Source organism: Nerophis ophidion, linkage group LG15 (genome assembly GCF_033978795.1).
Source record: "Nerophis ophidion isolate RoL-2023_Sa linkage group LG15, RoL_Noph_v1.0, whole genome shotgun sequence".
Taxonomy (NCBI): Eukaryota; Metazoa; Chordata; class Actinopteri; order Syngnathiformes; family Syngnathidae; genus Nerophis; species Nerophis ophidion.
Window position 1 is genome coordinate 37,432,609 of NC_084625.1, and position 24,863 is coordinate 37,457,471.

At 39.0% G+C, this 24,863-nt stretch overlaps 1 protein-coding gene across 6 annotated transcripts in view; it reads left to right on the forward strand.

The window, feature by feature from the left end:
• Positions 1-24,863, forward strand: part of myom1b (myomesin 1b) — a 57,641-nt gene continuing 32,778 nt past the window's right edge. Inside the window, exons 1-18 of one of the 6 annotated variants that reach the window (XM_061922102.1) lie at positions 1-181; positions 412-553; positions 3,631-3,765; positions 3,847-4,021; positions 9,029-9,186; positions 9,265-9,357; positions 10,678-10,766; positions 11,779-11,820; positions 14,263-14,424; positions 14,492-14,653; positions 14,939-15,080; positions 15,654-15,853; positions 15,940-15,993; positions 16,080-16,204; positions 16,681-16,864; positions 16,950-17,124; positions 17,184-17,305; positions 20,284-20,721. In XM_061922102.1, the coding sequence (XP_061778086.1) occupies positions 459-553; positions 3,631-3,765; positions 3,847-4,021; positions 9,029-9,186; positions 9,265-9,357; positions 10,678-10,766; positions 11,779-11,820; positions 14,263-14,424; positions 14,492-14,653; positions 14,939-15,080; positions 15,654-15,853; positions 15,940-15,993; positions 16,080-16,204; positions 16,681-16,864; positions 16,950-17,124; positions 17,184-17,305; positions 20,284-20,721 (2,551 nt within the window). In that variant the 5' untranslated portion in view covers positions 1-181; positions 412-458. Of the gene's footprint in view, positions 182-411; positions 554-2,518; positions 2,612-3,630; positions 3,766-3,846; positions 4,022-9,028; positions 9,187-9,264; positions 9,358-10,677; positions 10,767-11,778; positions 11,821-14,262; positions 14,425-14,491; positions 14,654-14,938; positions 15,081-15,653; positions 15,854-15,939; positions 15,994-16,079; positions 16,205-16,680; positions 16,865-16,949; positions 17,125-17,183; positions 17,306-20,283; positions 20,722-24,863 lie in introns of all 6 variants that reach the window. The other 5 variants (XM_061922105.1, XM_061922104.1, XM_061922103.1 and 2 more) reach the window with 5 other exon arrangements.

Below are 24,863 nucleotides of genomic sequence, written 5' to 3' on the forward strand. Positions count from 1 at the left end.
ACATTCTGGCCGGGCCCCGTGTTATTTTTTGCTGTGTGTACACAGTCCTGAACCTACCTACCAACCTACCTGCTTGGCTGTTAAACGTTTTAGTTGTGGAGTCTGAGCACTTTTTCCCTGAAATTTGACAAACTAACACTCTGAGGTCGCAGTGGGTAAGTGGCAGCTGCAGAAATAAGAGGTAAGAAATTTATTTGGGGTATTTCCACGCATCATGAAAGACGTTGCCTGATTGCCTGCTAATCATGTCATGTTGTTTGGTTCTAGTAAAGGTTGTTGCTACTATTTCGCCTGCACTGTGCTAAATTAACAATACATGTTCAATTTAAAAAGAACATGTTGACAAATGCAGAAATCTAACCAGCATTCGCGAATGAAAGCCAAATATGCTCTTGAACACGAACTCACCAGACGGAAAATCAAGTAGACAAGAAGGACCTTGGATACACTCGTGCATCATGTACCAGAAGCAACACCGCCACTATGACCGCGGCTACCGCTACCAGTCTGGCAGCGGATACACTACTGGAGCTAGCAGCAGCAGCAGCAGGGGGTAAGAAAAGGAGGCCCAGATAAAGGATAACAGATTTTGTTGTCCCCCTAATATCCTCATTGAGCTCACTCCTGTTTTTCATCCACACAATGGATGATTCACTCTCTCTTCTCTGAGGTTTGGCGTCACCTTCCATTCCACTAACCATCTCACACGTGAGGAATGCTGCCTTCATGATCATCCAACAAGTTTTTTGCTTCCAATTTGAGCACGATAACTTCTCGCAATGCTGCATGTGCTCCGTTAAGTCATGTTTTAATGGCTAGGCTGCAAAGGACTCTTCACCTGTGCAACACTGTGCTGAAAAGCAAAGGAAGACGTCAGAATAACACACTTGATCCTTAAAGGATAGTTTTGCAGCGTTTGACAAGTTGAGCAATCCAATTTGCTGCACGACATCTTTAAATATACTTGCTTGGAGCGTGTGAACATGTCAGAGGACTTAGGGTTTGTTAGCGACATCTGATCTTTGCATGGCACTCCACCAGCCAGACACCCAAACTAACCTTAACCTTAACCTTGCAGCAATGATGCAACCAACCAGCTGCTCCATAACAATGTGTTCCTGTTGTAAATACTGTATTTGAGACAAAGAATGATAGCTTTAATTCTTGTAAAAAGCAATGTGAAAACACGAAAAATTAGGTTACCTCCTCCCACACCAATGTCTGAGCCTGAGGCGTCTCCAATCATTTGGGGGCCCAAGGTAATTCTTTGTTATTGAGGCCCTCCACATAACAAAAACAACATGGTTATTTATAATTACCGTATTTTTCGGACCGTTGGGCGCACCGGATTATACTGTAAGGCGTGATAAGTGGGTCTTTTCAGGTATATTTTCATTCAAAAGACAGACTGGACTGTACAGCACATTAAAATGTGTCATACTATGATTATTTTTCCCTACATTTAAAACACTTCCTGGTTGTCTACATACTCTTTGGTCAAAATGTTACATAGATTATGTTCATGCCGCTTTCTGACCCTCTCTTCAGGATGCACCGTTTTGTGAGCTGCCTTATTATTATGTCCCTCCACTTTGGCGCCATCTTCTCAGAGTCTTTGTAGTACCGGTAGTTTTTAGCACTTCCATAGCGAGTCTTCTGACGGATAGAAGTTGGAACTGTACGCATTTTTTTTTTAATCAGAAATGGCAACAGCGGAGGAGGAATGCCCCACAACAATAGGATAGAGGGGAAAAAAAGGCGCTAATCGATTGGCACAGACTTTATATTTGGGACTTTTATTGGCCAATGTTTTTTATTTTTCACATCTACAGTGGGGCAAAAAAGTATTTAGTCAGCCACTGATTGTGCAAGTTCTCCCACTTAAAATGATGACAGAGGTCTGTAATTTTCATCATAGGTACACTTCAACTGTGAGAGACAGAATGTGAGAAAAATCCAGGAATTCACATTGTAGGAATTTTAAAGAATTTATTTGTAAATTATGGTGGAAAATGAGTACTTGGTCAACCATTCAAAGCTCTCACTGATGGAAGGAGGTTTTGGCTCAATATTTCACGATACACGGCCCCATTCATTCTTTCCTTAACACGGACCAATCGCCCTGTCCCCTTAGCATTTTCAGTCTTTTTTGCCACTTGTGCCAGCTTTTTTTAAACATGTTGCTGCCGTCAAATTCCAAATGAGCTAATATTTGCAAAATAACAAAGTTTACCAATTTGAACGTTGAACATATTGTATTTGCAGTGATTCAATTGAATATAGGTTGAAAAGGATTTGCAAATCATTGTATTCTGTTTTTATTTATGATTTACAAAACGTGCCAACTTCACTGGTTTTGTGTTTTGTATTATAAAGCGCCCAATTAGGAAAAATAATGATTGTTTTCAATAAAAGAAAGTTCTACCATGCGTTTTATGAGAATCTTTGGGGCACCTGGAAATCCCGGGGCACTGGGCAACTGCCTGTGTTTGCCTTATGGTTTTTTGTTTTTTTACAGCTTCAAGCGGAGGGGGAGGAGCTCTTGACATAAACAAAGCAGTGGTATAAATTCTGATAAAAGCATTTTTTAATGCAGAGTCTGAATTGAGTGGTGAGTCTATAGGTGCACATCAAGTTGTTACCGAGTGAATCGCTATAATGTTTATGAAATTTGTGTCTGGGAAAAAAATTGCGGCAATACCTCAAGATATACATTTTAACAGTGTACATTTTCAAAAGACAAATTATGATACTTTAGGAGAGATTGGGGCATTTTTTCATTTGCAATCTGGGAACATATTGTAGGCAGTCTCAAAAAATGGGTTATAAAAGTGATTGTGGAGCAAAATTTACAAATATTTTACGGTCAAGCATATCCAATACATATTATGTGGGATGAGGTGGCGACTTGTCCAGAGTGTATGCCGTCTTCCGCCCGAATGCAGCTGAAATAGGCTCCAGCACCCCCGGGACTCCGAACGGGACAAGCAGTAGAAAATGGATGGGTTGATGGATTATGTGGACCACAAGGAAATGTTTTAAATGTAGAATACAATCTCGACAGGTCCCCTTTAGACATGTTTCGTGACAGTTAGAAATTATACTTGGACAATTCTTTCACACAGTCTTGTAAATAATATGAAGTGGACCAAATAAAGAATATCTCGGTGGCTATAACTGCAATTGAAACTGATTAGTATCTGTGGTTCTGTGTCATTTTCATCATTCACATTATTAAACCTTGGCTAATCAATGTAATTAGAATAAATGATTTTAAAAATGTAGCAACATGAAACATTTTCTATCCCTACTTTGTGCATAAAAAAAGTTGTTAAATCCAGCAATTTCTTTTTTCATACAGTAAAGTTTGCCCAAAAATATCATAACTTTGTCAAAATGTAAAGATGGACATTCCATTTTAGCCAACCATACCCAATGTTCCAAACGATACTGATAAGTATTAGACCTTAAAACAACAATTATATCCTAAAATACTGCACTACTGTACCAACTGCAGTTTCTTTATAGTTTTTGGCCTTGAAAGTTTGAGGTAACAAGTTAACAGAGAGCAACATTTGGAATCTTGGATGCATAACTTGTACTTACTCCTACTCTATGTTTCTGTCTCAGACTCGATTGGTCATCACAGCCCGGACTGGACAAGACTCAAGTGAGTCCTTTGCTCAAAAGAGACAGGCCAGCTTACTTGGCTGTGGACAAAGAAAACTACATCATCGGCTACGTGATTCCTGTCTTCAGGAGCAGGTAACAACAAAATGTTTGATTATTAACATTTCTCACAACTCAATTTGGTCTTGCCTTGCACGTTTGGAATTTCTATGCCAGTCAAGAGTTTGCTGCTGGATATTCCAACACGAAGGAAGCAAGACTAAGGAACACTTCTGCATACATGGAGCACAGAAATCTGTTTACCAGCGGCCTGGAAATGGAGAGATCGGAGCAGATCTCAAGGAGGGAAAACATGCGCCAGTCGGCCGAGCGCATCTCCTTGAGCAAAACAGTAAGTTGGAAAATCTCATTTTTGTTTTTGTAAAGCGTCTTTAAGTCTCAATGAAAGCGCTACATAAAGTTGATTAATTATTTATTACAGTATGTTATATTTTCAAACTCTAAGGTTAAGTGTGAGAAACTGCAAAATATGTATTATTCTAATCAACATTACCTTTCACAATATATTAATAATGGCATCCAATACAAGTAACTTCAGAACAAGATTTTGTATTTTTGTCTTTTCGCAGTTTTAAGCTACATGACAAGTGCAAAACATTACAAAGACACACTAACTTTACATTCAAAGTAGTATTTATTTACACACAAGAAGCACACTCTACAAATAGATCTGGTGTAACTTTAAATGTGCTGAATTAGTGCACTAAATTGGGCCTAGTGTATGAATGTGAGTGGGAATGTTGTCTGTTTATCTGTGTTGGCCCTGCGATAAGGTGGTGACTTGTCCAGGGTGCAGCCCGCTCTCCGCCCGAATGCAGCTGGAATAAGCTCTAGCACCTCCCCAAAAGGGACACACGGTAGAAAATGGATGGATGGATAGTATTTATTTTCACACCAGAAACACAGACTTATTATATATAGTATAAAATTAGATGTGCCAAATTAGTATTTATTTACACGCTAGAAACACAGACTACAAATTCCTCTATCATAACATTACATGTGCTAAAGTAGTATTTATTTACACACTAGAAGCACACAGATATAGTACATCTAGTATAAAATCATATTATTGTGTGTATGCTAGAAACACACACTACAAGTACATCTGGTATAACTTTACATGTGCCAAAGTAATATTCATTTACACTACACAAGGACACAGTCACATGTGTCAAGGTAGTATTTATTTACACAATATAAACACACTATTTGTACATCGAGTATTGTAAAACTTCACATGTGCCAAAGTAATATTTATTTACACATTAGAAACACACACGACTAGTACATCTAGTATAACGTTACATGTGCCAAAGTAGTATTTATTTATAATTACAAACACACCTGTGATGAGGTGGCGACTTGTCAAGGGTGTACTCTGCCTTCCGCCCGAGTGCAGCTGAGATAGTCTCCAGCACCACCCGCAATCCTGAAAAGGGCCAAGAGGTAGAAAATGGATGGATGGATTGGAAACATACAATGCTAGAACATCTGGTGTAACATCTGGTAGAACATCTGGTGTAACTGGTGTAACAGGTGTCAGATGTAATAATTTACAGTATGGAAACACACACTCCTAATACATCTAGTATAAATGTACACATGTCAAAGTAGTATTTATTTACACATTACAAACACACTATTAGTTCATCTAGTATAAATGTACACATGTCAAAGTAGTATTTATTTTCACACTAGAAACTTACAGTACTAGATAAGATGTAGTATTTATGTCCAAGTAGTATTGCTGTATGCTGGTAGATACATGATGGCCACGTGAGAGAAGTGGAGGGTTGTGTGCCTGTCAATTCTTTCCGTTGAGGACATCAAAGTTTTCTACTTATTTCTTTAATTCATTTATTAATTAATTTGTATTACATTTTTTATTTCAAAGAGGAGGGCAGCCGTTCAAGGTACCTAGAAGCTGCACGTCATGATTCACAGGATGGGCAAGGCACTCAGACTGTGGCGATTTCTGAACTAACATTTTGTTCAAATGCATGAAACAAAGAAAAACGCTATTACAAAACCCAAGCCAGTGAGATTGGCAAATTGTGTAAATCGTACATAAAAACGGAATAAAATGATCTGCAAATTCTTTTCAACTGACTGAACAGACTGCAAAGACAAGATATTTCATGTTGGAACTGAGAAACTTCTTTTTTTTTTTGCAATTAATCCTTAACTTAGAATTTAATGGCTGCAAACCTTTGCAAAAGAGTTGGCACAGGTGCATTTTTACCACTGTGTTACATCGCCTTTCCTTTTAATAACACTCAGTAAACGTTTAGAAATGGAGGAGGCCAATTTTTGAGGCTTTCCAGGTGGAATTATTTCCCATTCTTGCTTGATGTACAGCTTAAGGTGTTCAACAGTCTGGGGTCTCCGTTGTGGTATTTTACGCTTCATAATGCGCCACACATTTTTAATGGGAGACAGGTCCGGACTACAGGCAGGCCAGTCTATTGCCCTCACTCTTTTATTACGAAGCCACACTGTTGTAACACGTGCAGAATGTGGCTTGACATTGTCTTGCTAAAATAAGCAGGAGCGTCCATGAAAAAGACAATGTTGGATGGCAAGATATGTTGCTCGAAAACCTGTATTAGATTAGATTAGATTAGATAGTACTTTATTTATTCCGTCAGGAGAGTTCCTTCAGGAAAATTAAAATTTTCAGCACAGTATGTACCTTTCAGCATCAATGGTGCCTTCACAGATCTGTAAGTCAGTGTTTTTCAACCTTTTTTGAACCAAGGCCCATTTTTTTCATTGAAAAAATGCGGAAGCACATTACCAGCAGAAAATATAAAAAAATGAAACTCAGTAGCCAATATTGTCAATAAAAAGTATTGGATATGAATTCAAACCATAACCAACCATGCATCACAATAGCTCTTGTCTCAAAGTACTGTCACGACCTGTCTCATCACACCGCGACTTATTTGAGTTTTTTGGTGTCTTCCTGTATCTAGTGTTTTAAATGATAAATAAATGGGTTGTACTTGTAAAGCGCTTTTCTACCTTCAAGGTACTCAAAGCGCTTTGACACCACTTCCACATTTACCATTATTCACACACACATTCACACACTGATGGAGGGAGCTGCCATGCAAGGCGCTAACCATCACCCATCAGGAGCAAGGGTGAAGTGTCTTGCTTAGGACACAACTGACGTGACGAGGTTGGTACTAGGTGGGGATTGAACCAGGGACACTCGGGTTGCGCACGGCCACTCTTCCACTGCGCCACGCCGTCCCTAGTTCATGTCTTGCACTCCTATTTTGGTGGCTTTTCCTCCTTTTATTGGTATTTTCCTGTAGCAGTTTCATGTCTTCCTTGAACGCTATTCCCCGCACCTGCTTTGTTTTCGCAATCAAGACTATTTAAGTTGTGCGAACGCTATCCTTTTTTGTGCGGGCATTGTTGATTGTCATGTCATGTACGGGATTTACTTTGTGGACGCTGTCTACTCCACACGCTGTAAGTCTTTGCTGTTGTCCAGCATTCTGTTTTTTATTTACTCTGCAGCAAGTTCAGTTTTAGTTTCGTTTTGCATAGCCATCCCTTCTGCTTCAATGCCTTTTCTTAGTGACATTTGCCTTTTGTTTATTTTTGGTTTAAGTGTTAGATACCTTTTCACGTACACGCTGCCTCCCGCATATTGTGATCACAACAAACCATGTTCCCGATATCTACAATGCAATCAGCTACTTCCTGCCACCTACTGATGTGGAAGAGTATTGCACGGTTACTATGCCGCACTCTAGACAGCACAGACACTCAACAACGGCACACTTGTGGAATATAATTACTGGTTTGCAAAAAATAGTTTTAACCCAATTAGTTGAAATTACATAATCTCCCACGGCACACCGGACAATATCTTACGGTACACTAGTGTGCCGCGGCACAGTGATTGAAAAGCACTGGTGTAAGTTACCCATGCCTTGGGCACTAATACACTCCCATACCATCACATATGCTGGCTTTTGAACTTTGCGCCTAGTACAGTCTTAATGGTTCTTTTCCTCTTTGGTCTGGAGGACACAACGTCCACAGTTTCCAAAAACAATTTGAAATGTGGACTCGTCAGACATCTTGAATACTAAATGGCTTTTGCTTTGCAAAGTAGAGTTTTAACTTGCACCGACAGATGTAGTCAATCAATCAATCAATCAATCAATGTTTACTTATATAGCCCTAAATCACTAGTGTCACACTATAGTTACTGACAGTGTTTTTTTTTAAGTGTTCCTGAGCGCATGTGGTGATATCCTTTAAACACTGATGTCACTTTTTGATGCAGTACCACCTGAGGGATTGAAGGTCACGGGCATTCAATGTTGGTTTTTTCCAGATTCTCTAGATCTTTTTGATAATATTATGGACAATCAATGGTGAAATCCCTAAATTCATTGCAATAGTTTGTTGGGAAATGTTGTTCTTAAACTGTTTGACAATTTTCTCACGCATTTGTTCACAAAGTGCTGACCCTTGCCCCATCCTTGTTTGTGAATGACTGAGCATTTCATGGAAGCTGCTTTTATACCCAATCATGGGACCCACCTGTTCCCAATTGTAGGATGTTCCAAATAAGTGTTTGATGAGCATTCCTTTTTTGCCACTTGTGCCAGCTTTTTTGAAACACGTTGAAGGCATAAAATTCCAAAGGAGCTAATATTGGCAATAAATAAGAACGTTCTCAGTTCTAACGTTAAGTATATTGTCTTTGCAATGTATTCAATTGAATGTAGGAGGAAAAGGATTTGCAAATCATCGTATTCTGTTTTTATTTATGATTTACACAACATGCCAACTTCACTGGTTTTGGGTTTTGTAGAAACGATGGGATATAATTGGATATTACAGTGATTTGCTTTGCTGCCTTTAATACAAAGCATACATACCTTATAATACAGTTTATTGACCTACATAGGATTGTTCTTAGCATCTTTAATACACAAATTGTACCAACGTGGTTCTCACATTATAATGTAAATTTTGTTTCCATACTGTCCCAAAAATTAACTGAACTGATTTTCATTCGTTGTTTTTTTTGTCAGTAAATATATGAATTGGGTCTTACATTTTATTTACTATGGTCTTGAAAACATTTTAAATTTGAGGTGTTGAATGACTACCAAATAAGTATTACTGATACTGTCCTCTCCTTCGATTGGCCAATAAGTTCAGAGGTATTAAGAATATATATTATTACCGCTAACTTCTTAGAGTCTTTCTTAAGTTAACATTACGAATAATTTTTACTTTGCTCTACTGCAGTTGTCTTTTTTTTGTGCGGCTGTTTGACATAGTGCCTCCGTACCTTTAGATCCATGAGCATGGAGAGCACTTTAAGCGCATGAATGAGGACAGCCTGCTGCACGCTCCTGAGTTTGTCATCAAGCCTCGCTCTCACACTGTGTGGGAAAAGCAGTGCGTGCGCCTGCATTGCACCGTGAGCGGATGGCCTGACCCACGGGTCGTCTGGTAGGTTCTCAAAGGCAATTTGTTTCAACATTATAACACAGAAATATCTTTAAACACTGTTCCTCTTCCTCCGACAAGGTACAAAAACAATGTTGCAATTGACCCTCTGACCAATGGTGGCAAGTACAACATTGAGAGCAAATACAGCGTGCACTCACTGGAGATCAACAGGTAGGGGGAATCTTCTGTCCCAAACTTGCAAAATATGCAAAAGTTGCCACACCATTTATCAATTAGTTAATATCTTGGTTCCCTGACTGTTAAAAAATATTAAAGCCCTACAGGATTTTGCAATTTCGTAATTGCGCCAATTCGTCCAAATTCAACCACCCTACAAATTGTTGAACGTTGTCCTAAGCCAGCAACTTACACACACATGTTTGCCAATCAGTCATTTGTCATACCTGATTTGTCTCAGTGTGGCACTCAATGTCGAATCAAAACTTATGTTTGTTTCTGGTGTAGACAAAGCAGGACCAATGATGTGTAACAAAAGATCAACTCTACAAAATATCCACTTTACACACACAATTGCATGTTAAAGATGTTGAAGTGTGATGATAATCTCTCGTCGGCTCTCATTTGTGGGGCGGCATAGCTCGGTTGGTAGAGTGGCCGTGCCAGCAACTTGAGGGTTGCAGGTTCAATTCCCGCTTGTGCCATCCTAGTCACTGCCGTTGTGTCCTTGGGCAAGACACTTTACCCACCTGCTCCCAGTGCCACCCACACTAGTTTAAAAGTAACTTTGATATTGGGTGTCACTATTTAAAGCGCTTTGAGTCACTTGAGAAAAGCGCTATATAAATATAATTCACTTCATTTACCAACAAAAATTAGCGCTGTATATTGTTCTGAGCCATTTACAAATGTTTTTCATGTGAAGGAGTAAATGCGTTGAAACATAAATGAATGCTTGTGATGCACTAGCAATTTTCTAGAATAAAAACAAATACGGTGCATGCCTGAAACTTGGGGAAAAGGGGGCAGACACCGAACAATAAAGAAGTCATTTAGTGTTTTTTTTAAATTATTGTATTTATTTGAATATGTTTTAATTCTTTCTACATATTATTCACAATGAATTAAAACAGTACCGTAATTTGACAAAGAGTGTGTACTTTTAGTCCCATTTTAGTGTCTACTAAAAGGTCAAATACAGTATTTGTGCTTTTGTTGAAATCCTGTGTTTTTTTTTTGTTAATGTTACAGCATTGATAATAAATTAATAAAATCACGAATTGATTCAATGTTATGGGAAAAAAAAAGTCTCAAAACATCACAACTTTTGCCGCAACTTTTGCAGCCTGTGACATCTTGGAGGGACTGATTATAAATACCTGTATCTAGTATCACATGACATCACCTGTGGTGTCTATTTATTCCTGGCCGGCATGACAAATGGTGACTTTCAGGCTTGCAGGGATGTAAAAGTTAGGGTTGCACACATAACTTTTAATGATACATTCGTAAGTTATATATGTTCTCTTTCAGGTGTGATTTTGATGACACAGCCCAGTATCGAGTGTCTGCCATGAATTCCAAGGGGGAGTTATCTGCCTTCGCCTCAGTTGTTGTAAAGAGTATGTGAAAACCTGACAAGCTGAAACAAAAACACTTTCAGAAACATGTCGCATAAATGACATCATGATTAGAAACCTTTTGTGAGGCATGGAGCACGTATGACATTAATTTAAATATTTGTGCAAGTTATCCAAACACAAATACTGTAAGGCAAGTGCTCTTAACCTTTTTGACCTCAGGGACCGGATTTACCACCACAGAGAGGCCTGGGGCTTAGTCAAATATTAACATCAAACTAATAATCTTACTCTTGATTTTAATTGCATTCAAAAAATATACCAAGATAAAACTTGTCAAATATGAATCCATGAATCATGAAACCAGAGGTGGGTACCCCCAAAAAATTATTAATAAAACACTTTCCATACAATTACACAGTGCTAAAACAAATTCTGACTGAATTGATAGTAATAATAATAATAATAATAATAATAATGTATTGAATAAATTGTCAAAATGTATGTGCAAATGAAAATACAGCTTTACACTTAAGTAATCATTTTTGCGCTTAAAATTTGACTTGACTACCAGACTTCTTCTGTTTGCTTGATACTGTCATTATTGCCACAAGTGGTGGAAAAGTGTATTACAACAGAGTACTGCTACGGCCCATACGAACCTCAGCGGTGAAACATACTTTTTGGCGAACCGCTAAGGGGCACTCGGGCCTACGGTTAAGAAACCCTGCTGTAAGTGACCCCCATTACAAAAAAAAATTCACACTTTTGTTTTGTGTGAAATGATTTTTATACTATTTGACTAGAACTTGAATTTATTAGATGCATGTTTTTGGACTCAATAAATTAATGGGGAAAAGTAATTGTTTTAGTGCAAAATAACTTTTACATTATTTAAATTTATCAGACGTTCCTATCAAACTTCCATTTCTGACAAGACCACACAAAATGAGGCCCCTCATTTATCGCAGCTTGTGATCGGCGTATAGGGAGGGGCGGCCCTGCAAATAAGCATAGCGAGTGTCCATGGTAACTGCTTCTGCTCCTCACACAGGGTTCAAAGGTGAAGTTGACGAGTCCCTGCCTGCACCAAGACGTACGTATTAATTATTTACAGTACTCATTATTTCTGTAAAAGCTCTTATTAATATGTATTATATAAGCAAAACAAGAAATATCTACTTATGCTGATTCAGCCTCTGATCTGATGAGAACCAAGACCGGATCCGTATACTATACCTGTGTAGTATATTAACTTCAGATTCAGCCCTTTTCCAAGAAAAATTCAGGAGCATCAAGTTCCTGCAACCTTTAGTTCCAGGAGCTATAGGTTCCTTCAGACTTGTGTGGTTCGTGTTTCCACAGCATTTTACAGTTCAGGGTAATTTCTACAAATCAGGCTGATGACATATGGATGAGTGGTACAGCATAATTCTAAATTGATGCCATTCAGTAAACAGACAATAATAGGTCAGATTTATTTTACTAAAGCGTAAGTAAATAAAATACGAAACAGTAAGTCAGGGTTTCGTCCACAGTCTCCAACAGTCAGCACATCCTCTCCTCTGTAAATGATAAATTCATGAGTCAGATAAGTCCTTAGGATCCATTTCAACTGTAAATAACAATATATGAATAATGAATGTCAATGTTTATCTCAAGGCGACAAAGTGAGAACATCTTTAAAGTTTTCAGTTTTAAAGATTTAAAGTTAGCCTGTTAGCATTAGTATTCAGTCACTTATGTTGAGGCTAATAACTACACAAATGGCCTGTCGATGACTGTTACAAACAAAGTAAATAGGGAATATTTGATGCGATTTACCTTCGTTCCACTTGTTTATTGCCTCCTCTATATCAAATGTATCCTTGTTTATTACCTTTATTACCATTGTTAAGCTAACAACGAATAGTCCTAGTAAACAATACTGAATATTAAATAAACCTGTGTATAACAGAGGCCAGACAGAAGCCCGGGCTTTTAGCTTAGTAATTAGCACACTCGTCTCTCTTGCGGACGACTCAGGCTCGAGTCCCAGTCAGAATAGAAGAGCAGGGACCAAACCAGGCGGGTTACAGTAGTGCCGTGCAACCCGTTGCATCAGACAACGCAGAGGAAAATAACACCGGTAACGCAGAGGAAAATAACACCGGTTACACTTGGTACCATGACCCTGATGAGAGTGCGATTTAGAAGGGTGAGTGTAACAAAGGCCAGGCAGTGTGGCTGGGCCTAATATACATTGGTAAACCTCATTCCCTAACATCCTCAAAAGCAATACTGGCTGTTGGGTTGATAGCTCTGGCTTTTAGCTCAGTAGTTAGCACGGTCGTCAATCATGTGTACGACTTAGGTTTGAGTCCAGGGTGGAACAGAAGAGCAGGAACCGTACCAGGCGGGTTACTGTGGTGCCGTTCAACCCGTGGCATCACACAAAGCAGAGGAAGATAACACAGGTTACACTGTAATTTCTATTAAAAGAGTCCGGCCACTTCTTCTAGCCACTTCTTCTAGCTTCGCGTATTGAAATGAAACCTGTAAAAATGCATGAAAACATTAAACTGCATACTAGTTTAAACGATACTGCTAAGTCAAAACACAAAAAAATTGTTCCACTAATCAGCCTTCTTCAACACACAACTTGTTCTTGGCAGCTTTTGTATTGGAACGCAAAGTTTTAGAAACACCCCAACTTTGTTCAACCAATCAGCGTTCGACAGCACAACCTGCCCTTCTAAGATTCCCAAGGGACTTTCCAAAGTCCCCTGAAGAGCCTAGGAACCAAATTAGTTCATGTGGAACTTTATTTACTTTGGTAATTTTTGGTGAAAACACAATTATTTCATGTACCAGCAACTACGGACATCCCTGTGGTGGAAAATAACCTGATTTAACTTTACTATCAGCACATCCAAATTCCTGTATTCAAAGGACTCAAATGAATCTAACTTTACAAAGACAATAAAACTCAATTGAGATTATATACTTTCTAAGTTGTCCCTTCTGCTATAGCTAAGCTAATTAACATAATATTAGTCTAGATATCATCTGTATGACAATTTCAATTAAAAAAAAAATATTACCTTTGTAAAGGAAGAATAAGTTAATCATATTACTAAATTAATACATTAGCAAGTCAGATGATCAATTGTGATGTTTGTATTTGACTGCTCGTTTGTTTGTTTGATGCTGCAGGGAGAAGTGCTAAAGGTAACTTAGTCAGTGTTTTGTTTTGGTTAACCTCACACAATTGTGAGTGTGCATGGTCACGTTTAATTAATTGTAGTATATGCACCTTCAATTGCCAGACATGTTGTGCTAACAGTTATTTGGAAAATAAATATATTTTTTCAAGTTGACTTCAACAAAGTTTTCTTTGGTTTGTTGTGTTTAGTCTTCAGTTCCTCTAGCATAATTGAGTTGCTTTATGTGTCACATCTTGCTGACTTTGCACACACAAGACATGAACATGGTCGTTGTTTCCAAGTCATTGTTGGATGTCATTTCCAAAAACACCTGCTGTTGTGTTCATGTGCAGATGGTCCGGTGTCTGAGTACGGCATCACCTTTCAAACTCACATTGCTGATACATTTGGTGTTTCATTTGGGAGAGAGGGTGAGACCATGAGTCTGGGCTGTGCGGTCGTCATCTACCCCGCCTTGCCCCGCTACCAACCTGAGGTGCAGTGGTTTAGAGACGGTAAGTCTCATGGAGTACACTTATTTTTTGACATTCATTCTAAACAGAGTTGTGACAATTCCTTCAGATGTCCTACTCGGTCCGACCAAGTGGACACACATGCAGTGGAGTGGAGACCGAGCCACGTTGACTCTCACACACTTGAACAAAGAAGATGAAGGACTTTACACCTTACGGGTCACCACCAAGTCTGGATATGAAACATATTCTGCTTACGTCTTTGTGAGAGGTCAGCTTCTTGAAACCTGAAGTATGTGTATATATATATATATATATATATATATATATATATATATATATATATATATATATATATATCTTGGAGTGGGAAGGGGAGTTGTCATCAAAATGTTGTTTAAACGATGTGATCTGATTAACCCTAAATATTGCTACGAAACATGAACAATTTAAAGCTGCTCATCGGATGAATCCAATTGAATAGAATGCTTTTATTTTATGCAGTATATTCTACAGAAACGAGCGGGGTTGATATGGTTCTTTCTGTATGTCCAAGACGCTGATGCTGAAGTGGAAGGCGCACCAGGGGCCCCCCTCGATGTTGGCTGTTTGGATGCCAATAAGGATTACATCATCGTCACCTGGAAGCAGCCAGCGGTTGATGGGGGCAACTCTATCCTTGGTTACTTTGTGGACAGGTTAGACCAGGGGTTCTTAACCTTGTTGGAGGTACGAAACCCCACCAGTTTCATATGCGCATTAACCGAACCCCGTCTTTAGTGCAAAATTTAAAAAAATACATTTTTCAAATTCAAGAAAAAGTTATATGTTTTTTACTGGTTCACAAAATGAGCTGTGCATGAACCACAACAAATTACACACCTGCAAATTAGATGGAAAAAATAGAGAGAACATTGTTTGGGGGTATCCATAATACGCTGATAGGGAGAAGTTTTTATTTACACAATGAGTTGGGTGTGTCTTGACCTCCGCAGCTGAACCCCTGAGACCGACTCACCGAACCCCTAGGGTTCGATCGAACCCAGGTTAAGAACCACAGGGTTAGACATTGGATTACATTTCTAAAATGTTGTTTCTGTGGAAACTCCAATCTGACTCTGTGTCCTCCATTGTCAAATAGAAATTTGATGGAAATGACAAACCGTACTGAGGATACCTTGAGTGAAAATATATTCAAACACCCTTTAAATGCAAGGCTTCATGAAACATAAATTATACGACTGGTAATTGTGGTAATTAAATATGTGCAGATGTGAGGTTGGAACCAACCACTGGATCCAGTGCAACGACACTCCTGTCAAGTTTTCTCGATTTCCTGTCACCGGATTGGTGGAGGGCCGGTCTTATATCTTCCGTGTGCGCGCTGTCAACAAAAGCGGAATGAGTCATCCGTCTCGTGTGTCTGAACCCGTGGCCGCCATGGACCCTGCTGACCGAGCCCGTATGAGAGGTATTACGGTTTGGACATTCCTTGTGTGGAAATATTTGAGACTTTCAAAGAGCAATTGATGGACAAACCCTACATCTTATTGTCAGGTACCTCTGCTCCTTGGACTGGTCAAATCATTGTCACAGAAGAAGAACCTGCAGGTTACAAGATCCCAATTTTCAACGTCTGAAAAAAAAGTCAGGTTTATTTGACCTTTTCTTGTGATTTCTAATGAAACTTTTGGCAGAGGGTATTGTTCCTGGCAGACCTCGCGAGCTGCAGGTGACAGAAGCAACCAAGAACTATGTGGTGCTCAGCTGGAGGCCACCTGGTGAGAAAGGCTTGGAGGGTGTCATGTACTATGTGGAGAAGGTAATTGAGCATGTTTACTTGCAATAAAAAGCTAAACGGTACAGTTCGGTTCTGTCCAGCTCACTTTGGTATGCCATATTCAAAACAGCTCAAAAGTAACTGGTCTTTCCACCCAGGGGTTTTGCGGTGTGATGTTCACAGCTTTGTAAATAGTGTTACAAATTGTGACAGTGAGGTTGTGACATAACTGAATTCTCTGAAGAAAGAGAAAGTGATATAGTACAGTCCAATGTACTTAACATGAAATTATAATCCGAGGTCATCTTTTCTTGTTGCATCGAAAGGACAGTGGGTCTAGCACCGCCCTTCAGGAACCCTGTGGTTGGTAAGGTAGATGGTACAGTACAGTACAGTACAGTACAGATGAGATCTGGTCACATGGGTTTGGTACCATAGGAAATGATGGCACACTTCGAACCCAGTGAATATCCACAATGTTCTACGGCCTTTGTTGTTGACCATTTCTACTCCTTTAGTGTGTGTCCGGCACAGACACCTGGCAGAGGGTGAACACAGAGATTCCAGTCAAGTCACCTCGTTTCGCTCTGTTCGACCTCGCTGAGGGGAACTCCTATTGCTTCCGTGTCCGCTGCTGCAACTCTGCTGGCGTCGGTGAGCCATCAGACCCCACTGAGGCCACGACGGTTGGAGACAAGCTGGGTCAGCGAAATCCCCAAATACACAATTATGTTTAACAGCCTACAATGACAGCTGTGACATATGAGCAATATGTTTGAATTTGTAGACATCCCCGCTGCTCCGAGCAAAGTTGTTCCTACAAGAAACACAGACACGTCAGTTGTGGTATCCTGGGAAGCATCCCTAGACGCTAAAGAGTTGGTGGGCTACTACATTGAAGCTAGCGTTGTGGGTAGCAACTTCTGGGAGCCCTGCAACAACAAACCTGTCAATGTAACCAGGTAAACTTTCATTAAAAAAAAAATGTATCTGGTTGTCTAAGTTCTAGATTTCTCTGTAGGTTCATCTGCCATGGTTTGATGACAGGAGAGACGTACGTATTCAGGGTGAGGGCTGTAAATGCCGCAGGACTCAGTCACTTTTCTAAGGAATCAGAAGCTGTGGAGGTGAAAGCTGCAATTGGTGAGGAAAAAAAGCTATTGTTATAAAGTATTTCATGGCATTTAGAATATAAGTTGTATAAATCATATACATTCTGCAAAAGAAGTGGGTGTAGTTTCCAGTGCAGACAAGCTAATGATCATATTTGTATAAATATACCTTCCTATATTTTCCAAACAAAGTAATTTTTTTGAATCTTAATTAGAATCCCTGTACACATGCTAGCTAAAAATTCCCGATGTACAGTATGATTTGAAGCTATTAGGATATTTGTATATGTAATGTAGCATCTGATCACCTTTGTCTGTTTGAGCCATCTTCACTTTCACACTGTTCTCTACCATGGTTGTTAGTCTTGTGTGATCTGTCCACCAACATCCACCCTACCACTCAGCACACCTTTCTCTGCACAGCCTGAGGCGGGGACAGGGTCAGGACTTGTACACTTCCTCTAATTTGGGTCGGTGCGATCCAACTCAGTGGTCGTTACAAACCAGCCCGAGAATCACATCCCAACATCCTTCCCTTTCTCTCCCCTCACATCTCCCTCACCTGTCTTGGGTGTAATGCCTTGTCAGCATCCCCAGCCCGTGTTCAAGGAACCAACAAACAGGTCCCACCAAACCCCTACTACTATTTCCAAAGCAATTAACCTTGCTCTGTTTGACTTGCATTGTTTGAATATTTGACATTTGGGGCTTTCAAGACAATACATTTGGAGTCTGATCTACTAAACAGTACTAAATAGTGTGTACAACGTATACAATTGTGTGTACTATTAGTGGTTGTGTTGCATATGATCCACTAAGACTGTGTACAATTTATAACAAGTGCACAAGCATTTTTAAATGAGTATTTTGTGTGTACTACCTGCTGTCAGTATAGAGACACTCATTTACTGCACACCCATGACATCATGCTCCAACTTGTGTTGTTTTGTTATACAACATGCATTACACAAATTAAATCTGCACCACATTTTGTGGGCTGAATAGAAGACAACTTTGTACAACAGAACCTATTTTAGCGCGTCAAGGAGCGCTCTGCGAGAATTTGCGCTAATGCCAAAAACACCGGAATGATCCAAAGGCAAGAAAATACATGGCACAATAATTGTTTTCATATAATTTCCTATATGAATAATATATATTACATTTTTATTATAGATTGTGTTGGCCCTGCGATGAGGTGGTGACTTGTCCAGGGTGTACCCTGCCTTCCGCCTGATTGTAGCTGAGATAGGCGCCAGCGCCCCCCGCGACCCCATAAAAGGGAATAAGCGGTAGAAAATGGATGGATGGATGGCTTTATTATATCCATCCATTTTCTACCGCTTATTCCCTTTTGGGGTCGTGGGGGGCGCTGGCGCCTATCTCAGCTAATAAAATATATTCATATGAAACAAATCTAATGTCATTTAAAAAATGCAAACCGAAACCAAAACAAATCTGCTGGCTCCAATCGGCACCTTAAAAAGGACAATTTATTACTTTTATCTACTTTTAGCACACTTGCTTGTGGTACGGATACTATCTATTATTTATGCTTTGGCTAGTAATGTTGCAATGTTGCCGTTCTTCAGCAGCAGTTTAGCGGCTAATCCAACTCAATACTAGTCCATGTTGACAAAACACGAAAAAATAATGTAGTATTTGTTTTAGAAATCTCACAGCAGGCGGGATGGTATGAAACAAGAAGGAATGACACTGGAGGCTGCAGCCAACAGCCTTAGTACAGCAGAGAGGCAGGAGGCTGGCAGAGAGCTTTTGTTAGAATGCCCACATACGTACGTCCGTCAATCTGGTTAAAACAAGACTGTATTTTTTTTTTTTTCAGATGCATTCAAAACTGCTGTACGCTCAGTTCAAATGTACTTCATGATTTGATGCTTTGGCATTTTTTAATACAAGAGTCCGACATTGTAACGACATTTATAAGTCCCTTTAAGTTATAAAGCAGCTATAAAATGTAATCGCTAAATAGACGATGTGTTCATTGTTTTTATTTGACGTACAATATGTTGACAAATATGTTTTCCATCATCTGTCATTGCATCAATGTCTTCTTCTATCACAGCCATTTTGCCTTAATGTGCTAGTTTGCACGTACATACCAAGCGTTCTAAATATAAATTCAAAAATAGTGGCTGCAAGATAGTTTAAGGTTTGTTTAAGGTTTGTTTAATCACACTGTGAATGCTGAATATATATATATATATATTTGCTTCTCCTCCTCCCAGTATTGTATTTTGTAATAATCGGCATATATTCTGCATATACATGAAGGAAAAAAAAACTAATTGGTATATGAACTGGAAGTAGAAGATAAAGTAGCCTATCTTTGTGTGCGCTCAGAAATACGGACTTGCAATGATTTTTCAAAATGTAAAATTGCTCAGTGGTCCAGATTGTCCGTGTTGAGATCGGTAGGTTGTGAATTTAAACCTGAGTCGTACCAAAGATTATAAAAATGGGACACATTACCTCGCTGCTTGGCACTCAGCATCAAGGGTTGGAATTGGGGGTTTAATCACCAAAAATGATTCCCGGGCGTTGCCACTGCTGCTGCCCACTGCTCCCCTCACCTCCCGGGGGATGAACAAGGGGATGGGTCAAATGCAGAAGACACATTTCACCTCACCTAGAGTGTATGTGTGACAATCTACTTTACTTTACACTAACTTTAAACAATTTTCTTCTATTTTGTCGTCAGTCTTAAAAAGCAATCTTCATACATTTGATGCTATTTTTGCTTGAGGTAAAGTTGATTCAATGCATTTGCAATGTGACTAACGTTTGGCTGCATGTTCTCATCATGTCCTCACATGGATGTCACCTTTCGGCCATCTTGTCTTCATCTTTTCCTTCCAGTCAGATGAAGACATCTTTTCTGCTTATTTATTGATCCATTGTTTTAGCTATTGTAAATTATGCTTATGTAACTTGCATCTGTTTGTCCTAAAAAAAGCTTCTCTTGATTTTCTCTGCTAACTCCTGTAGGGGGCGGCATCCCTCATGGTGTGTTGCCGGAGATGGGGCCGGGGGGTAAAGCAGGCCAACTAACCCTGCACAGGCCACGCTGGACGGGCACGCATGACACTGTCCAGCTCTCCCCTGACACAATGCAATTGAGCAAAGCTCAGACTGACCCCGAGCACGGGCAGGGGCAGGCCCAGGTGGTAAACTCGGGCCCCTCACACCCCGCAGAGACAAACAACCAGCGGGCATTAAGTGTGTCTCAGGCCCACAATGTGGTGAACGATCAGCTCTCACAGTCTGCGCCGAACTCACTTTGTGAAGCACTTACTGACACAGAAGCACAATTAGGCTTCAATCACACTGTAAAAAGAGCCGAGAGGTCGGAGACGGAGCAGACATGTGAGTTGTCAGTAGATGCTTCTGCTAACCAGGAGCACACTCAGGGGCCCCACACAGCAGGTGAGCACTGCCTTAGGACGGAGGTAGAAAAACAAACTTCATTGTCATACACATTTTTTAATCTAATACATGTACTCGGGGTGACATCAAATAAACAATAGGTGGCGCTCTCCTCACAGGTAAGTAACTGATTGAATGTCACAGCAGACAGCCAAGCTCAGATGTTCTGACGAGTTGTGCATCCCTTTGCTATACCACATGCGTAGAACACAGAGACCATGTTTAAATCTTGTAATAATGGTAATAATTATGCAAGTATTATTGTAGCTAAATTATTTGCAAACACATATCTCAAACTGTGCATGTGTAATCCAATTCTCGTTTCCGGGAACTAATTTGTGTCTGTATAATGATTACTCTATGGGTAAAAAAAAAATAAATATCAGTCCGTATTTCGATCTGTGTGTGAGTGAGTGTGTGTGTGTAAAAAAAAAAGTGTGTGTAAAAAGCAAGAACCCTCGATAGGCTGTCTAATACAATCTGTGTGCGTATCTGTATTTGTGTGTGTATTACTTAGTTTGTGTCAATTAAAGGGGAACATTATCACAATTTCAAAAGGGTTAAAAACAATAAAAATCAGTTCCCAGTGGCTTGTTTTATTTTTCTAAGTTTTTTTCAAAATGTTACACCTCCCGGAATATCCCTAAAAAAAGCTTTAAAGTTCTTAATTTTCGCTATTTGCGATGTGACTGTCCATTTCCCTGTGACGTCATACAGGGCTGCCAATACAAACAACATGGCGGTTACCACAGCAAAATATAGCGACATTAACTCAGATTCAGACTCGGATTTCAGCAATTTAAGCGATTCAACAGATTACGCATGTATTGAAACAGATGGTCGGAGTATGGAGGCAGATAGCGAAAACAAAATTGAAGAAGAAATTGAAGCTATTGAGCGAATAGCTATTGACGCTATTCGGCCATAGCATGGGTGTACCTAATGAAGTGGCCCATAGCATGGCTGCCTTATTAGCATCGCCGGTAAAATTTGCAGACCAAACGATCAGGACTTTCGCATCTTGTGACACTGAAGCAACTTAAATCCGTCGATTGGTAAGTGTTTGTTTCGCGTTAAATGTGGGTATCTAGTTTCAAATGTACATACAGCTAGCGTAAATTGCATGTTAGAATCGATTAGCGTAACATGTTAGCATCGATTAGCTGGCAGTCATGCCGTGACCAAATATGTCTGATTAGCACATAAATCAACAACATCAACAAAACTCACCTTTGTGATTTCGTTGACTTAATCGTTGCAAATGCATCTGCAGGTTATCCATACATCTCTGTGCCATGTCTGTCTTAGCATCGCCGGTAAAATGTGCAGACACTCTGGCAAATTCAATGGGGGTCTGGCGGCAGATTTCTTGCCAGTGGTGCAACTTGAATCCCTACCTGTTAGTGTTGTTACACCCTCCGACAACACACCGACGAGGCATGATGTCTCCAAGGTTCCAAAAAATAGTCGAAAAAACGCAAACTAACAGAGCTGAGACCCGGTGTTTGTAATGTGAAAATGAAAATGGCGGGTGTATTACGTTCTGACGTCATCGCTAAAAGAACGAAAAAAAGAAAGGCGTTTAATTTGCCATAATTCACCCATTTAGAGTTCGGAAATCGGTTAAAAAAATACATGGTCTTTTTTCTGTAACATCATGGTATAGATTGACGCTTGCATAGGTTTGGTGATAATGTTCCCCTTTAAAGGAGTGAAAGGATGGAGGAAATTAATTTCATCCGTTATGTCGTGACATTATTAATAACTTATTTGAAAACAAACATACTTCTGACCACTAAGTTACTTCTAAAAGATGAACTTTTACTTACATCAAGTGATGGAAAGTCAATTATTCTTGGCTTCAACGCCAATAGGAGTACGAGTGTCTGCAAGGTAGTCTTGTTCCGATACCAATATTTTGGTACCGGTACCAAAATTGTTTAGATACTTTTCAATACTTTTCTAAATAAAGAGGACCACAAAAACTTGCATTACTGACTTTATTTTAACAAAAAATCTTACCGTACATTAATCATATGTTTCTTATTGCAAGTTTGTCCTTAAATAAAACTGTGAACATGCATGACAACTTGTCTTTTATTATAGTAAGTAAGCAAACAAAGACTCCTAATTTAGTCTGCTGATGTATGTAGTAACATATTGTGTCATTTTCCATTCTATTATTTTGTCAAAATTATTAAGGACAAATGGTAGAACTTGAATTATTGATGTACTTGTTAATTTACTGTTAATATTTGTTTACTTTATCTTTTAACATGTTCTAAATACACTTCTGTTAAAATGTAATAATAATGTATTCTTCTGTTGTTTGGATGCTTTATATTAGTTTTGGATATTACCACAATTTGGGTATCAATCCTATACCAAGTCGTTACAGGATCATACATTGGTCATATTCAAAGTCCTCATGTGTCCACGGACATATTTCCTGAGTATATAAACATGATATAAATGTGAAAAAAAAAAAAAAGAAGATGTGATGCCGAATATTGATGTAATCATAGTAGTATCAACAAGATACGCTCCGATACTTGGTATCATTACAGTGGCTGTTCAGTGTAGTTCCACCAATAGACATTTTTTTTACACACACACAGATCGAAATACAGATAGACAGAATTGTATTTTTTTTTGCTGACAGACAAATTACAATGAGAACACACACTCTGATTACCACACACACAGAAAGAGATAGAGACACACAAATTAGTACCAGACACGTGAATTGGATTGCACACGCACAGATTGAGATACACGTTTGCAAATCATTTTTGCTACAATAATACCTCCATAATAATCTAATCATGAATGTATATTTAGATTTTTCACATCTACACACGAATATCACAACCCAATACATTATAAACGTCACATTTTAAAAGTTTGGATGTCATGTAAAATATGCATATCAAACGACAAAACACAGTAACACAGCAAACTTGTTTTTCATGTCTAATTGAAACTGTGGTGAAAACGATTTGGCGAAGTAGGAATTATTACTCATGAATCAAATGTTTTCATAGTCAGTGCTTAAAAAACAGTTTATAACCTAGGCTCAGGTGATTCTTTTTGGTCAATTTCCGCTGTTAATAACAATATAAATTTTTTTTTTTAAATGTCAGTGTTTATTTTAGTGCAACAACATGAACACATCAGATTTAGCATTAGCCTATTAGCATTAGTATTAGCATTCAGTTCAGTCAGGTTGAGACAAACAGCTACACGAATGGAGGTCACTGAATATTTTTAGAGCATGTAACAAAGTAAATTGTGAATATTTGATGTGATTTACCTTCCTTCATTTCACATTTATCTTCAAATGAGGAGGGGTTGCCGGTTCAAAGTCCGGCTGAATTATATTCCTTTATAAATATATGTAAAATAAAGGTTTATAAAAAGTAGCTTAGTCAGCCCTTTATACTTAAAGGGGAACATTATCACAATTTCAGAAGGGGTAAAACCAATAAAAATCAGTTCCCAGTGGCTTATTTTATTTTTCGAAGTTTTTTTCAAAATTTTACCCGTCCCGGAATATCCCTAAAAAAAGCTTTAAAGTGCTTGATTTTTGCTATTTGCCTAAGCCACTGTGACGTCCCCTGTGACGTCACATAGCGATTCCAATACAAACAATGGCGAATAGCACAGCAAGATATAGCGACATTAGCTCGGATTCAGACTTGGATTTCAGCGGTTTAAGCGATTCAACAGATTACGCATTTATTGAAACAGATGGTTGGAGTATGGAGGCAGAAAAACGGAAAATAACAGAGCTGATTTGACTCGAAGTGTGATGTGGTAGGGAAAAATGGCGTTGATGACCGATGTGACGTCACGTTCTGACGTCGTCGCTCAGAGAGGGATAAACAGAAAGGCGTTTAATTCGCCAAAATTCACCCATTTAGAGTTTGGAAATCGGATAAAAAAATATATGGTCTTTTTTCTGCAACATCAAGGTATATATTGACGTCTGGTGATAATGTTCCCCTTTAAAGTATTGCTTGGTACATTTACTACACAGTTATTATGCTTTGACTTGAAATTCTGAAAAAACTGTCCAAAGATGTATGCACCAAAAAGTTTAAGGATTTTTGCGTTCAATTAACAAGCATTTGTGTTTTGAG